Source organism: Equus quagga, chromosome 11, assembly GCF_021613505.1.
Source record: "Equus quagga isolate Etosha38 chromosome 11, UCLA_HA_Equagga_1.0, whole genome shotgun sequence".
NCBI classification, from domain to species: Eukaryota; Metazoa; Chordata; class Mammalia; order Perissodactyla; family Equidae; genus Equus; species Equus quagga.
In genome coordinates this window covers 72,245,038-72,259,338 of record NC_060277.1, presented here as the reverse complement: position 1 = coordinate 72,259,338, position 14,301 = coordinate 72,245,038, and the positions used below count along the sequence as shown (strand labels likewise).

Here is a 14,301-nt window from a genome sequence, read left to right as displayed (position 1 = left end):
TCTGCTGCCATGTTTCTTAATTTTTCTTTTGTACTTTGTGTCTTTTTATCCTTTTAGGCTGAATTGCTCAACTCAACCTTCCTGTTTTAATTTATTCTTCAGTTGTGCCCATTCTGCTATTTGGCCCAGCCGTTGAATTTTTATTTCAATGATCCAACTTTAATCTTCAGGATCTCTAGTTGATTCTTTTTTCATGGTGATAATATCCTCTTAAATCTCTCAGGGAATATAAATTGTATGTGTTTTAAAGCCCCGAGTTGCCGTTTCTGTTTCTCTGTCCTCTGATGTAAGGTCTTCAGTTTGTTGAGCGTGGTGACTTTCTTTGTGTTAGCATTCCTCCAGTGTATGGTGATTTCCTGCTGAAAGCTCGTCTTTGGCCTTGAGATTCTCTGTCTGTCTGATCAGGAATGCTCTTTCACTGCCACCTGCTAATGAGGCAGAGGTGGGATGTGCTGCTCGGCTGAGTGTGCTACAGACACCTCTTCTAAAGAGAGGTTGGGCTGGAGCTGGAGGAGCTGCCAGATGGATATGCCAGTGGCTGACCTTCTCAGCTTGGAGACTCCCTGGTTGCCTGGATGTTATCAGCCCTCTGGCCGCTGCCAGGGTTCTCAGACCCACACCCACTCCTGACTTGAGTGTTCAAGGCAGAGATGCAAACGTGGACACTGGCTTCATTGCTCCTGTTGCAAGAGCCCAACATATCCCACTGGCAGTGGCCCCACGGCCTCCCTCCTGCTCTGGAATCCATTACCCTCATGTCTTTCATTTTTGAGAAGGAGCTTTAGGCAATGGTTTCCTTCTTCAATCCTGTCCTACCAGGGAGTCCGTAGAGTTTCTAGTCTACCACTTCTTTTCTTGCCTTGTTCTGGGTTTTTATTAAAACTTTTTCATTATTTCTAAGGATCCGGGGCCAGAAGGGAAGGTTGCAACATGTGCTTAGTGTGCCATCTTACAGTGGAAATGCCGAAGGACTCTTAAGGAATGTCAGAACAGAGCTTGGCAGAATACCAGGGAAATCACCACCCTTTCCCTCATCCTTCCTAACCCCTTCACACTTAGAGCTGGCTGATTGCCGTATCACACTGGGCATGTGAACCCGCCAAGAAAGCAGAGAAACAGGGTTTTAGGAGCTGCAAGAAAGAAGGAAGCTTGGATGGAGAAGGCAGACTTGCTCCTGGTGGATGGAGAAGGAGGAGTGGAGGCAACATCACCTCCTGCTACCCTCCTGATCATCCAGAATTGATCTGTTTTTCCCATTCGTTTATTCTTTCCTTCATTTACCTAATAGATATTTACCATGCACCTTCTGTATCCAGGCCCTGTGTTAGGGTACTGTAGCCACAAAGATAAGAAAGACACACTCTCTGCCTCAAGAAGTTCACCATTTTCATGTGGAGAAGAGAGACACTAATAGAAAATTTCAGTATAGCATGGATATAACAGAACTGGCACCTGCTGGGCAAGGAGTAGCAGGATCTCAGAAGAGGAATTGATAGACTCCACCTTCAGGGTCTGAGGGGAGGGGTCACAGAAGAATTCAGTTTCACTCCAGTCTTAAAAGAATGGGTAGGATCGTACCTCCAAGAGAAGAAGAGAGAGGGGAGAAAAAATGGAAGAGAGAGAGAACATCATGGTAGTTCGGGAGACACTGGAGAGTGAAAGGCTGCATACTGGTGGGGTCAGATTTTATATGCCTTGCTAAAGAATTTATTTATTTTGTGGACAGTGAAAGATTTTAAGCAAAGAGAGGCATGATCTTGTTTGTATTTTGTACAAGTGTGGTGGGTTAGAGGTACTAGAGACTGGAGATTGAGACTATGTTCTAGACTACAGAAGATGAGGACCTTACCAAGAGAGTGGCAGGAGGTCAAGGAGATGTGCTGAGGAGTTGGCTACCAGTTGGTTGTGTGGGATGGGCATTGTTGATGGCAGGAATGTGGCAGAAGTGAATTTTATTTATAAAAAAGCAATGGAGGGACAAACAAGAGAATGAACTCTTTTTAACACTTTTTCAAAGAGGTGGTTTTATAAATTTGAAGGAACTTTCTTGTAATGACATTCCCGTTAAAAAGAGAAATGTAGGGGCCGGCCCGGTGGCGCAGCCGTTCAGTGTGCACATTCCTCTTCGGCAGCCCGGGGATTGCTGGTTCGGATCCCGGGTGTGGACATGGCACCGTTTGGCAAGCCATGCTGTGGTAGGCGTCCCACATATAAAGTAGAGGAAGATGGGCATGATGTTAGCTCAGGGCCAGTCTTCCTCAGCAAAAAAGAGGAGGATTGGCAGTAGTTAGCTCAGGGTTAATCTTCCTCAAAAAAAAAAAAGAGAGAGAAAATGTAATATTCTGTCAGTATATTTCAGTGCTCCAAATGTTCATTATCATGTAGGATTCCTGCAAACACAGGAGGATTTACCTTTTTTTCTTTAGCTTGTTTTACAACTTCTATTTGCAAAACTTTTGTGTGGGTTAATACAGAATATGTGTTATTAAGTAACACTAAAAATAACACAAGAGAAGAAATCTTCTGTTTTCAGTGCTTGACTACAATTGTTTTTCAAGAGGTACTAAAAATTTGAGGAAAGTCCAGACTTCTTATTTTTAGCATCATTTCTGGTGAATTTTCCTCCCTTATGTTTATATAGCAATGGTAGAACCATCTGGAAATGATAGAAATAGCTGTTTGTTTGTGGGGAGGGAAGAAGGCAAGAGAGTTACACCCTGTGCATTGCTTCAGTTTCTCTAATTTAATAGCTTGCTGTCTATAAATTATAGGAGTCATATGAAAGATTGTGTTCTGAATTCGTTGCCTGTACATTTGAAATATGAAGTTCATGGACCTTGATTTGAATATAGCTAGTTCTTCCAACTCCCCTTCTGGAAAATGCTTAAATGTTAATGTAGCGTTAAAGGAAAAATTTTTTTCTTTAATATCATCTTTACATTTCAAATCCTCCTGGCTTAAGAATATCCATGAAAGCAAATGTTTCTAGTAATCAGTCAGTATTTCTTGAGAAAGAATGGAAGACTCTTGCATTCTCTTGAAGCCCTTGAACTAAAAAATATTTTTCAAGACTATTTCTGACCTCTTTTACGTGGGAGATACTTAGCAGGTTGGGGCAGGGGGGCCGGGGGACATCGCCTGTTGTAGTGATAAAAGAGAAAGTAGAGAATGAAGAGTCCTGACTAGCTGTGTGACTTTGACAAGTTTTTTCTGAAAGAACTTATGAAAATTTCGAAAGAATAAAGGTTTAAAAGTGTAAGGGTTGTACTTGATGATCTCAAAACATCCCACAGAGTCACTCCAGGATTCTGGGTTGAGATTCTTTATAGAGCCTGGCTGTCTGGAAATGGAACATCTAACTAACTAACCTTCCTGTCCAGTACAGGCTCTGTGTATTTGGGAGTGTATCGTGAAGTGTTGAGAATATTTTCTTTGGGACTGTCGTTCATAAGGTAATGGAAGTGTCAGGGTTACTTTATCCACAGATGTCTAAATAATTTTCATAATTTGCTGTCCCTCTGCTACCACTGGTTATGCAAACGATAACACATTTAGGAAAGGGCGCCTTTGAACCACTGTTGGTCACATGGCATGGAGAATGCTAGAAGCCAGTTGATTGACCTTTCTTCTGGGCAGCACAGTGAATCTTTCATTTCCTAAGAGTGATGAACACTGAACTGTCCCCACCCAACCAGGCTGAGCTTATCTGAATGCCAAGAGGAATTCTTATTTACCCTCTACTCTGTTAGTTGTAGATAGATTTCCTAATCATTCTTATGAAAATCATGGCAGCTCAACTCATATAGACTGTGCTAGATTCTGCTAAAAGAGTCTCAGTTGATCCATCTCTTTACAGTAGGAACGTACTTTTCATTGTTAGAATAGGAAGGAATATAAAGGAGTGATGCTGAAGACACATTCTTTTAAGTGTGTTAACTTCCTTCTAGGATCCTGTTTAGACAACTAATTGTGAAGACTACTGTTCACACCTCATCCTGAAAATGCGTGGAATCGTGGTTTAGGTTTATAGAGACCATCATTAATGTCAATAAGAGAAATGGTTTCTCTTTTATCCGAGTCACTGATAAAAACTGTGCTTGGAAACCTTTATGTACAGAAGCTTGTTCTTCTGCTCCAGCATTAATTATCCATCCAACTTTCAGCCAGCTGTAAAGATGGATGCTGTTCCCAGCTAGCACTGTAAGATGTGTGAGTAGAATGATCAGTACCGGAGGGGATGCTGGAAGGCATATATATATATACAGGCGTCCATCTCCACCCTCTTATTTTACAACTATTCTTAGTTATGGCCCATGTAGGGGAAGTAACTTACTTACAATTACACGGAGCTCACTAGTGACACAGCTATGTCTAGTCTGCCTCAAGAGGTGACTTTGAAAATGGATTGAACAAGATGGCAAGGGGGTGTGCAGTCGCAGTCTGGTACTTCACCCTCTCTTTTGCCCTCTGGGAGTACCAAGCCTTATCATAGGCTCTGGTTGTCTTTTCAGGCACCCCAGTTTCAAACTGAGCAAGAATATGGAATTAAGGGATTAGGGAGGGGGGTGACAGAGGCAGAGCTGGTACCGTCAGTATCACTGAGATGCTCAAGAGCCTCGAGAATGTGACCGTGAATGTCCTTGGCTGGGGGTGGGACTTCCCCTATAGGAATTGTCCCTGTGGTTTAGGAGGGAACCAGTGCTCTCTGTGCGCTGCCAAGAGGAGAGTAGGAACAGAGGGGCCTGAGGCCCTGGAAGCTCTGTCTTGTGACCTGGCACAGAGAATCTGTCTGCCTGGCCCATCTTGTGGAGTCACAAGATGCTTCAAGGTACAATTTTACAAAAGCATGTTCTCTTCCCTCCTATCAGAGCTCACACTCGAGGACTGCTTCCCACTGTCCGTTGAGCACCTCTAGATGGATGGCCCTGATTTGAGGGGCTACTCCAGTAATAGCCTTATCTTGGTCATTTCTAGTCCCCTTGAAAACTGACTTAGGAAGCTGCAAACCCACCTATACGAGTGGTTTTAAAAGTTTTGAAGATAGTGGAAAAACCCTGGAAAGTATTTGGAATAGGGCATAATTATAACTATGCCACAAAGAAAACAGACTGTTTTGGGTCCTGCCTATCCCCTCATTTAAAAAAAAAGTCTCAGTAGGTTGCCAGGCACTGCCTAGTAGCCAAGAAATTGTGGTTTTGAGCTGTTCACTATTTCTAGAAACTTCATAAAGTTAATTCTGAAGTAACAGGGTGGAGACCAAGAAAGGAAGAACAGTATTTTATGGTGCTTTTAGCAAAGATAAAATATTTGCTGCAGGCTCAGGGCAATCCGGGGCCGGTCCCAGAGCCTCGCTCCACTCCAGCTCTGGGAGGCTGGCTGGCGGAGCACATGGTCATTGCAGGGGGCGCTGACACGCAGCTCCTCTCTCATCCCAGCTGCTTCTCCTCTCCTCTTTCATTTAAGCCAACAAATATTTCTTGAGCTCCTCGTATACATGCAAACCACGATGTTAAGTACTGACCTCCCCTTTCTAATGCTTTTCATCGTAACTCAGTCTTTGTATTCGCGATCTTCTGAGTGCCCTTAAATTTTCATTCAGTGCCCTTCACTCTCAATTAGCAGTTCATTTTATCATTTAGATCTTTTTCTTTTTACTTTAGAAAACATTCTTTTTGTTAAAATTTACCATCCCGATGTTAGTTTCTGGGTTGGGAAACAAAACCAACTCTGAAGCAATATGGAACCCTCCTCCCCTTCTTTGCTCCAAGGTACAAGAGAGCTGTTATACCAGTAATCCAGAATGGATTTCTGCTTGACTTGAGCATTATTATCTAGCATTTTCCTGCAACATAAATACCCCCACTGACATTTTGTAAACATTAATGTATACTCCTTCACGACAGGTAAGGGCGGCCTGGAAGAAATTTGGTATGTAGAAAATCCATCATGAGAATAAATTGGATGCCTGGGTCCTGGTCATAAACCTGCTACTAACCAGTGTCTGACCACTCTTATCTAGCCACACCTGCCCCCTTCCTGGATGATCTCTGAAGACCTCAACAGTTCTGACCCCTATGGATCTTTGCATAATTGCTTAATGGATATTTGAAAATTACACAGGCAATGATTGATATGTTCTGTTTTCCCTACAGAGTGAAGGCTGCCCAGACTGAGTTAGGACAGCAAATCCTGGCCGATTTTGAAGAAGCATTTCCTTCCCAGGGCACCAAGGTATTGTTTTGCATTTTCCTTCCAGTCTTTATATATTATCACCTTTCTTTCCTAATTCATACTCATTACAGTTACTATTCGTTTACCATTCCAGAAGTGTTTGCCAGCAGCCGTAGGTCTGTTTGCCAGACGTTCAGGGTAATGAGACCATCCTTGATTTTAAATACCCCAAAGCAGTGTTGATTCCTCATCTTTGTTCTTCCAGCATCAAAAAGTGAGGATTTGTTTTGGTTTAATTTAATGTGTGTCAAATCTAATATCTTGTCTGCCCAGTAAATTCCTTTTTTCTCATGGCTGTGTTAAAAAAAAAAATCTTCTAGCCGCAAGGTTTTTTGGATTGTTACATAACTTATTGGTTTCAGTTTGGTGAAAAGACAACTGGGAGGAGTGTCCACAGGCTTATGTAACCCTCGGAATGACACAGCTAGGAGACTCCCTGTTAATGATCGGAGTCTTGTTCTTTAGAATTAATCCCTTTAGCTCTCCCTGATAGCGTATCTGTTTGTGTTGTGTCTGGGAAGCCCACAGTCTTCCACTTGTGAGCTATTGGTTACACTTCTCACGTAACAAGCTTGGCCTCACTTGGCTGTCATTGTGCTTGGGTAACTGCTTTCAGCTCTGTCCTTCAAATTGTAGCAGACGTAATCTTAATGCTTTGCATGTGTCAGGGAGGGAAGAACCTTCAGTAGCTTTTTTTCTCTATTATTTGAGCTATTTCAAGAGAAAGTTGTTCATCACAGAAATGAACCAAAGCACACATGAGCGAGCAGTGTTCAGACTGCACTTGGTGGATGGAGATGGGGGATCTGTGTTCATTTACTGAGCCAAGGAACATTTCCTGGATCTGCTCTATAATTCAATAACTGGAAATATCTTAATCATTTTTCTTTGTGCTCCATAAAAGAAACTTAGGAAATAGGTGGGGGTAGCTGTCCTAGCTTTATAGATTACTTTCTATAGGAAACCTGCTCTTGATTTTAATGTCTGCATATTGTGGCTGTCTTCTAGCAATCAGATGTTTTATTTATAAAGTGTGTTTCTCTGAGGACTTCATATTTCTGATTCATTTGATGTAACTGTGGGGAATGGATGTTGGAAAGCCATTCTGTGAAAAGAGATTGTAAGATATTCACAAATTATAAGCACTAGACTCTTCTTAGTCCAAGGTCTGCTTTACTATACTCTGCTGTCCGTCCTAGTTTCAAGAGGTTCCAGAAAGATGTGAATGAAGCCCAGCTTTGTTATTTAGAAGGAACTAACCATAACTACTTTATATCTTTTTCTCAGATCCCACCAGGCAAATGAAGTTAAAATGATTTTCTGTGTGTGTGTTTAAGATTGGCCCTGAGCTAACATCTGTTGCCGGTCTTCCTCTTTTTGCTTGAGGAAGATTATCCCTGAACTGACATCTGTGCCAATCTTCCTCTGTTTTGTATGTGGTATGCCACTACAGCATGGTTTGATGAGCAGTGTGTAGGTCTGCACCCGGGAACCAACCCCCAGAACCCAGACTGCCAAAGTGGAGTGTGCAGACTTAACCACTACACCACCAGGCCAGCCTCTAAAATGCTTTTCTTGAACAGCTTGCTTCCCTTTTCTCTGGCTGAGTAACTTAATGTTGTTTTAAGAGTTTTCTTTTTTCCTTTTTAATGATTATTGACTTTTCTTAAAGGCCTTGTGTTACTATTCCTATTTCACAAATGGAAATCAAGATATTAAAAAAATTATCCAAGGTAACCTATTAAGTTCTTTTTAAATGAAAAAAATTAAACCCATGAGCCCATAGGTTTTGGCTCCTGTGGCTTCTCAGTCAGATCAAACACCTTCACCCAGAAGGAAGAGTTGAGCAGTCAGAGTGCTCTGCAGATGACGTAAGAGCCACTCGGCGTGGAGCAAGGCAGCATTTTAACAGTTTAGCTTTAGGCAGCTTAGGTAACACTTATGAAACTGTTAAACTTCTGTTGAGATGGATACATTGGACAGAATTGGCAAAAAAGAAAAATCATAAAGATTTGGAAGACCCTTAATCATCACCTAGGTAAAGCCCTTTTTTCCTTTATTTATTAGATGAGTTTCAGTAACTACGCCAAAACTACATGGCTATTTAGCCAAGCCAAGAGTAGATTCGAAATGTTCTTTTGACTGTAGTCCACTCAGCCAGCCATGTTCATTCAGTGAGTTACTGTAAAGAAGCGTTCAGTGAGATTGAAGCCTTCAGTAAGAACAAAGGCCTTCCCATCGTGGTGTATCCATACACCCCCTTGATATCCTTCTGCTGTTCTTTTCAGGTCAAGGGGCCGCTATCGTAATATTTTACCTTTGGCTGCCTGTCTGGGTGGTTGACTGTCAGTGAAACAAGTCTGGTGTTTTGGAACGTGGTTTTAGGTTTTAAATGCCACCACACTTTTTGGCACAAATAGAGCACCGTAAGAACAGGAATATGAGGTTAGAATCGGGAAGGTGGCGCGCGTAGAGTGAGACTGGGGTCATTCTGACTTTCAGGGCTCTTCAACAAGGTGATTGCAGTTTTGGTGTTCAGAAAGCCAAATTTCCTAGGATCATTGCTGGCCCTGTTTCCAAAATGTCTCATTGCTCATTCACAGAATAGCTTTTATGTTGGCTACTGCAGACCAGCTTAATGATTCTTTCATCAAGGAACAAGCAACTAAAATATCCATCCACAGCAGAAGAATGAGTGTCAGGGGAGTGGGAGTAGTAATAACTTCCAGAGAGGAACAAGAAGTAGCAGCTGTCAGAGGCTGTGAGATTTAAAGGTTGTTTCTGGCTTTTGAACTGATGTGCGTTGTTTGTTTTACCAGAGGCCAGGAGGACCCAGCAATGTCCTACGAGATGCATGTCTGGTTGCTAATATTTTGGACCCAAGAATCAAACAGGAAATCATCAAAAAGTTTATTAAACAGCATCTGTCAGAGTATCTAGTACTTTTTCAAGAAAACCAAGATGTAAGTATTGACCAAATGAGATCAGATGTTACATTTGAATTTTATTGAAAATTGAGTGCTCTCAAGTGTAGTGATTTACACTTTATTAGTATTATTTCTTAAACTATTGGTTGTTGACTGATGAATCCTAGGGGCTGACTGTACAGTTTAGTGGTTCTTTACCATTTGGGGGTCACTGACCCTTTGGAGAAATTAATGAGAGCTACAGATCTTCTCCCCAGAAAAATATACCTACGTTTAAAACTTTGCATACAGTTTTGGGAAATTTACAGACCTCTGAAGCCCAGTCATGGATCCCAGGCTAAAAACCTCTGGATCAAGTGAAAAAGTAGCCTAGTTTCTTTAAAACTGTGAGAAATAGAGAGGTTGGTCATGTTTTTCTGGGTTCTGTGTTTCTGCTAGCTTCCTTAAACTGTGAACACTACTTCTAAGCACTGTGGTGGATTTTGTTCCCTGCCTTCCTAAGGTTGCCTGGCTGGACAAAATCGACAGACGCTATGCCTGGATAAAACGCCAGCTTGTGGACTATGAGGAGAAATATGGCCGTATGTTTCCACGTGAGTGGTACATGACCGAGAGAATTGCTGTAGAATTTTGCCACGTCACAAGGTAGATTCCAACTCTTTACTGATTTTGGTGTTAATTGAAATCAATCCTCCAGTCTCTGGAGGTTCCATGTTGTCTTGTGGATTGGGTACCACTTACACCTTTTTTGGGTTGTTTTAAAGTCATTATTTACTTCTTCACCTGTGCTGGACTCTCTCCCCGCAGAACACTCCTTTCCTATTGAAAGTCAGATTTTATATATCCAAAACCAACTCCCTAACTCCAGTTGTAGTTATATTGCACCTTGTTCAACTTCAGTTTCAGCCCTAGAGGAGAGAGCATCATGTGGAGGAGGGGTAAACACTTTGATGGGAAAAAAGTGAAAAAAGAGTACATGAGAACCTTGGGCCAGTAGGCTGTAGCCAGGGCTCTTTTTTTTTGCCTTAACAGTAATATATATACAACACAGCAGCTACATCTGCTCCTGTCTTTGCTCTAGGACTTTCCTTTGGCCTAGCCCTTGCCTTGAATAGCCTACCTTCTCAACTTAACCAACTTAAGGCTCATCAACAGATTTCCCGATAGTGATTCGTTGCCCCACGTTTCCCCTGTGTCTTTATCACATATCTCAGTGTGCAGTATATGTGTCCATCATCGTTTTGATTTTCTGACTTGCTAAATAGATAGTTCCCTAGGGACGGGGATAGTATCTACTTCAGTGATGTAGTAGACACTCGGGAAATATTTGTTGAACAAATTTCCTACCCTAATACAGTGATTATGGTCTTTGTATAATTAATAATGTTGGCATCTGAGTGTTCTAAGCATTTTAAAGACCTTCTCTCATTCATCCTGTCTTCAGTTTCCATGAGTGTAGCCCAGGGACAAATAGTCCCTTTATCTGGAAGAATTAAAGCCCAAGAAGGTTACACCACTGTATCCATGACAGAGCTAAAGGTAGAAAATTTTTTATTCTCTACTTGTGGCTATACCACAACAGTGGCAGTAACTGGTTTTTATTGGTTAAACATTCCCTTCTAATAGTGAAAAGATACATTAACTCCAGGTTAATTATTTTAAAAGTCCCATATCCAAGCGTAGCTCAGCCACCTTAGAGTAATTCATGGTAGTTTTCTTTCTTAAAATCATAGGGAGTATAGTCAAGTTGCATGCTTTAATCACATTGTAGGGAGAAAATGTCTTAAGCGATGTTGGCTGCTGGTTATTTTTTTTAATAGACTTTCTTTTTTAGGACAGTTTTAGGTTCACAGCAAAATAAAGAGGAAGTTTCAGAGATTTCCCATAATCCCCTGCCCCTGCACATGTGCAGCCTCCCCCAGAGTGGTACATTTGTTGCAGTTGATGGCCCTACATTGACAGATCATTATCACCCAGAATCCGTAGTTTACATTGGGGTTCACTCTTGGTGTTGTACATTCTATGTGGCTATTGTTTTAAGAAATAAGTTTGCTACGATAGATTTAGATAACCTTTTAGTATTGATTCAAGGTCAGTTGTGATTGTCACTTCCTAAGTACTGATTAGCAGAGAGAGAGCAAATTCCTTGAGAAATTGATAACTAATTCTCTTTAGCATACAGTTCAGCAACTTGCAAACTAACTCTGAAAAATGAAGTCCGTGGGAGCCTGGAAGTATACTAAAGCCAACGAACCTGCTATTGTTGTCAGCTAATGTCAGTGTTGGCTGCCAAACTTTCAGTGTTCGAATTTTGGCTAAAATCCTACAGATACATAATTCTCAAGTAAACTCAGAGGCTCTTTGATTTTGTCATTTATTTATGTGGGAAGATGATCACAGCTCAGAAAGTAATAAGAACTCTCATGTCATTGCTCCTAACCAGCTCACATTCTGAAACGGAACAATATGAGTGACTGGCACTTGAGCTTCACAGGCAGGCGCCACCTAAGCGTGTCCATGTCGCTTTTCACGTGGGGATTCTGGTCTCTCACATGTGTTTCCAGGGGTGCTGCTCTCTGGCTGAAGGGGTTTTGAGCTCTCTGGAAGAGGGAGGACTTTGTAATTCAGCAATTAACAACTTGTGAAATTACATAGAATATATGCATTTTTTATAAAATACTGAGTAAATGTTTCATATATATTGTTAGCAAATTATTGAGAAATTTAAAGATATAAAAATAGTGGTAACCATATAAACAAATTGGTGTCCATACTCTTTGATTTCTTTTGACTGGTGGATGATTTCACCTTAAAATTCTTATTTAGAATATATATGTCTAAGTTGATAACAGACCTCAGGATTTGAAATGATCACGTACATTTTTTTTAATATAAGCTAAAGCCATTTACTTTCTCTTATCTTGAATGATCAGTTTGTTTGAAAACATTCTTTTTTTTTCTCTTCTCTATGCTGTACATTACATTGTCATGTCTTATTTATTTTATGACTGGAAGTTTGTACCTCTTATCCCCTTCATCTGTTTCTTATCTCTTTATTTTGAAGGACAGAACTTGCCAAGATTATGCGTACCAGAGCTAAGGAAATTGAAGTGAAGTTGCTTCTTTTTGCTATTCAGAGAACAACAAACTTTGAGGGGTTTCTTGCAAAACGCTTCTCCGGCTGCACCCTGACAGATGGGACTCTGGTAAGACCTTCCCAAGGGAGACTGGAACCCAGTCAGTGGCTTGGGTGCTGGGCTTCACTTCAGTCTTTCACAGTATGGTGATTCCGTCCATTGGCTCAGGTGTTTAATCTCCCATTTCATGGATTTTGCTGAATTCATGTGAATAGTGATGATACTTTGTATGGATTTATTGTTTGTCTCTGATGCAGTACTTCTTGTTTTTAGAATGTCCTATCATCATTTTATCTAAATATTGGTCCCATTTTACAGGCCAGTAATTTTGTGAGTCATAGAGGCCTCACTTATTCAGTCACAAATAACTTATTACTTTATCACCTTCAGTTTGATTATAATTAGGATATGTTTTTACTTCAGGGTTTGTTTTCTTAATGTCTCTGGTAAGCAAACCAGGTCCGTGTGTCTCTGTAAACCTCAAGCCAGGTGTACAGATCTGCATGTCAGAGAGATACTAAAAGATTAAAAGACAAAGATATGCAGATCAGAGGACTGTGCACTTCCATTGAAAAGGTGGAATGTGGTGGTGTTGGTTACAATTATTTAAGCTCTGTGTAATCAAAGGCCAGGTCCAAAGTGTCTCTCTGAAAACCTCTTCTTTTTGGAAACCCAGACTCCCTGCTAACACATTAGTATGTTTTCTTCAGGTTCTCTATATGTAGGGAAACCAAATTTTTATGTTTTATAGTAATTTCTGTTTTCATCATGACACACACACAGAGTTTGCGCTCCTTGAGTGCAGGAATCATGGCCGACCCATCTCTGTTCCCTAATCATGTGACGAGTACACAGACCTTGGACAGGCAGACAGGAGTGAGGAGGGAAGGAAAAAACGAGGAAAGAAGAAATCAAAATTGAGAAAGCCATACCTCTTGAATTCCCTTTAAAACTGGATTGAAAAACAAAAAAACTGCTAGTAATAACAGAGAAGTGATGTGATTTGGTAGGAAAATCCTCAGACCGGCAGTCAAGAGAGACCTGTGGTCCAGTCCTGACTCTCTTGTAACTCAGTGAACTGCCTTCTCTGTTAAATGAGAAGAATAGACTGTCCTTTAATAGCAGGGTGCTAGGGGGAAATAAACAAGACATAAAACCCAGAAGCCATAAAAAACAGTACTGAGATTTGACAACATAGAAAGAACAAAATTCTGTTTGTAAAAAGAGACCATAAACATAATTTAAGGGATAAACAACAGACTAGGAAAAAAAGTAGTTTAAGCTATGTAAGACAAATGACTAATAGCCAGCATATATAAAGAATTCTTAAAAATCAATAAGAAAAAGACAAGCAACCCATTAGAAAAATAACTACAGGGTCTAGCAGGAAATTCACTGAAGAAATACAGTTGGCTAATAAACATATAAAAAAATAGAACAGGATACTAATTTCCATACATCAGGTTGGCCACAAAATTACAAGACTAACAATACAAGATTTTAGTACTGGTATACAAATTGGTACAGCCTTTTTGAAGAGCAAGTTGTCAATGTGTATCCAAATTTAAATGTGTGAGGCAGCAGTTTCACATCTAGATATGAAGTCTACAAAAAAGTCCCGTACGTGTAGAGGGGGTTTACAAAGAGGTGAACTGTAGCCTTAAAAGCAAAAAAAATTGGAGATTTCCATAATATCCATCATTGAAGAATGGTGAAATACAGTATGGCATATCCAGACTGTGGCGTTGTGTGCAGCAGTTTAAAAGTGGTAGAATAGGGGATAGATCTAGGTGTGCCATCACAGAAGAAAACCCTCTCAGATGTATTAAGTGCAAAGTGTAAGTTGCAGGCTAGTATCTATAATTCCGTTTATGTAAAAGCAAGAAGCATGTTCATGTATGTGACCGTGTAAGAAGGAGGTTGGAAATGCTAACAGTGGATGTCTCTGGGGAAGGAAGTTGGAGTGAGAGTAGATGGAGAAGCAAAGACTTTTTTTTTTCACTTTA

The 14,301-nt window shown here is 40.8% G+C and overlaps 1 protein-coding gene across 1 annotated transcript in view; it reads left to right on the top strand.

The window, feature by feature from the left end:
• VPS53 (VPS53 subunit of GARP complex) overlaps nucleotides 1-14,301 on the top strand; it is a 136,204-nt gene that overhangs the window by 43,093 nt on the left and 78,810 nt on the right. The window contains exons 8-11 of the mRNA XM_046675849.1: nucleotides 6,153-6,231; nucleotides 9,051-9,194; nucleotides 9,661-9,803; nucleotides 12,223-12,364. Coding sequence (XP_046531805.1) covers nucleotides 6,153-6,231; nucleotides 9,051-9,194; nucleotides 9,661-9,803; nucleotides 12,223-12,364 — 508 coding nt within the window. The remainder of the gene's footprint in view (nucleotides 1-6,152; nucleotides 6,232-9,050; nucleotides 9,195-9,660; nucleotides 9,804-12,222; nucleotides 12,365-14,301) is intronic.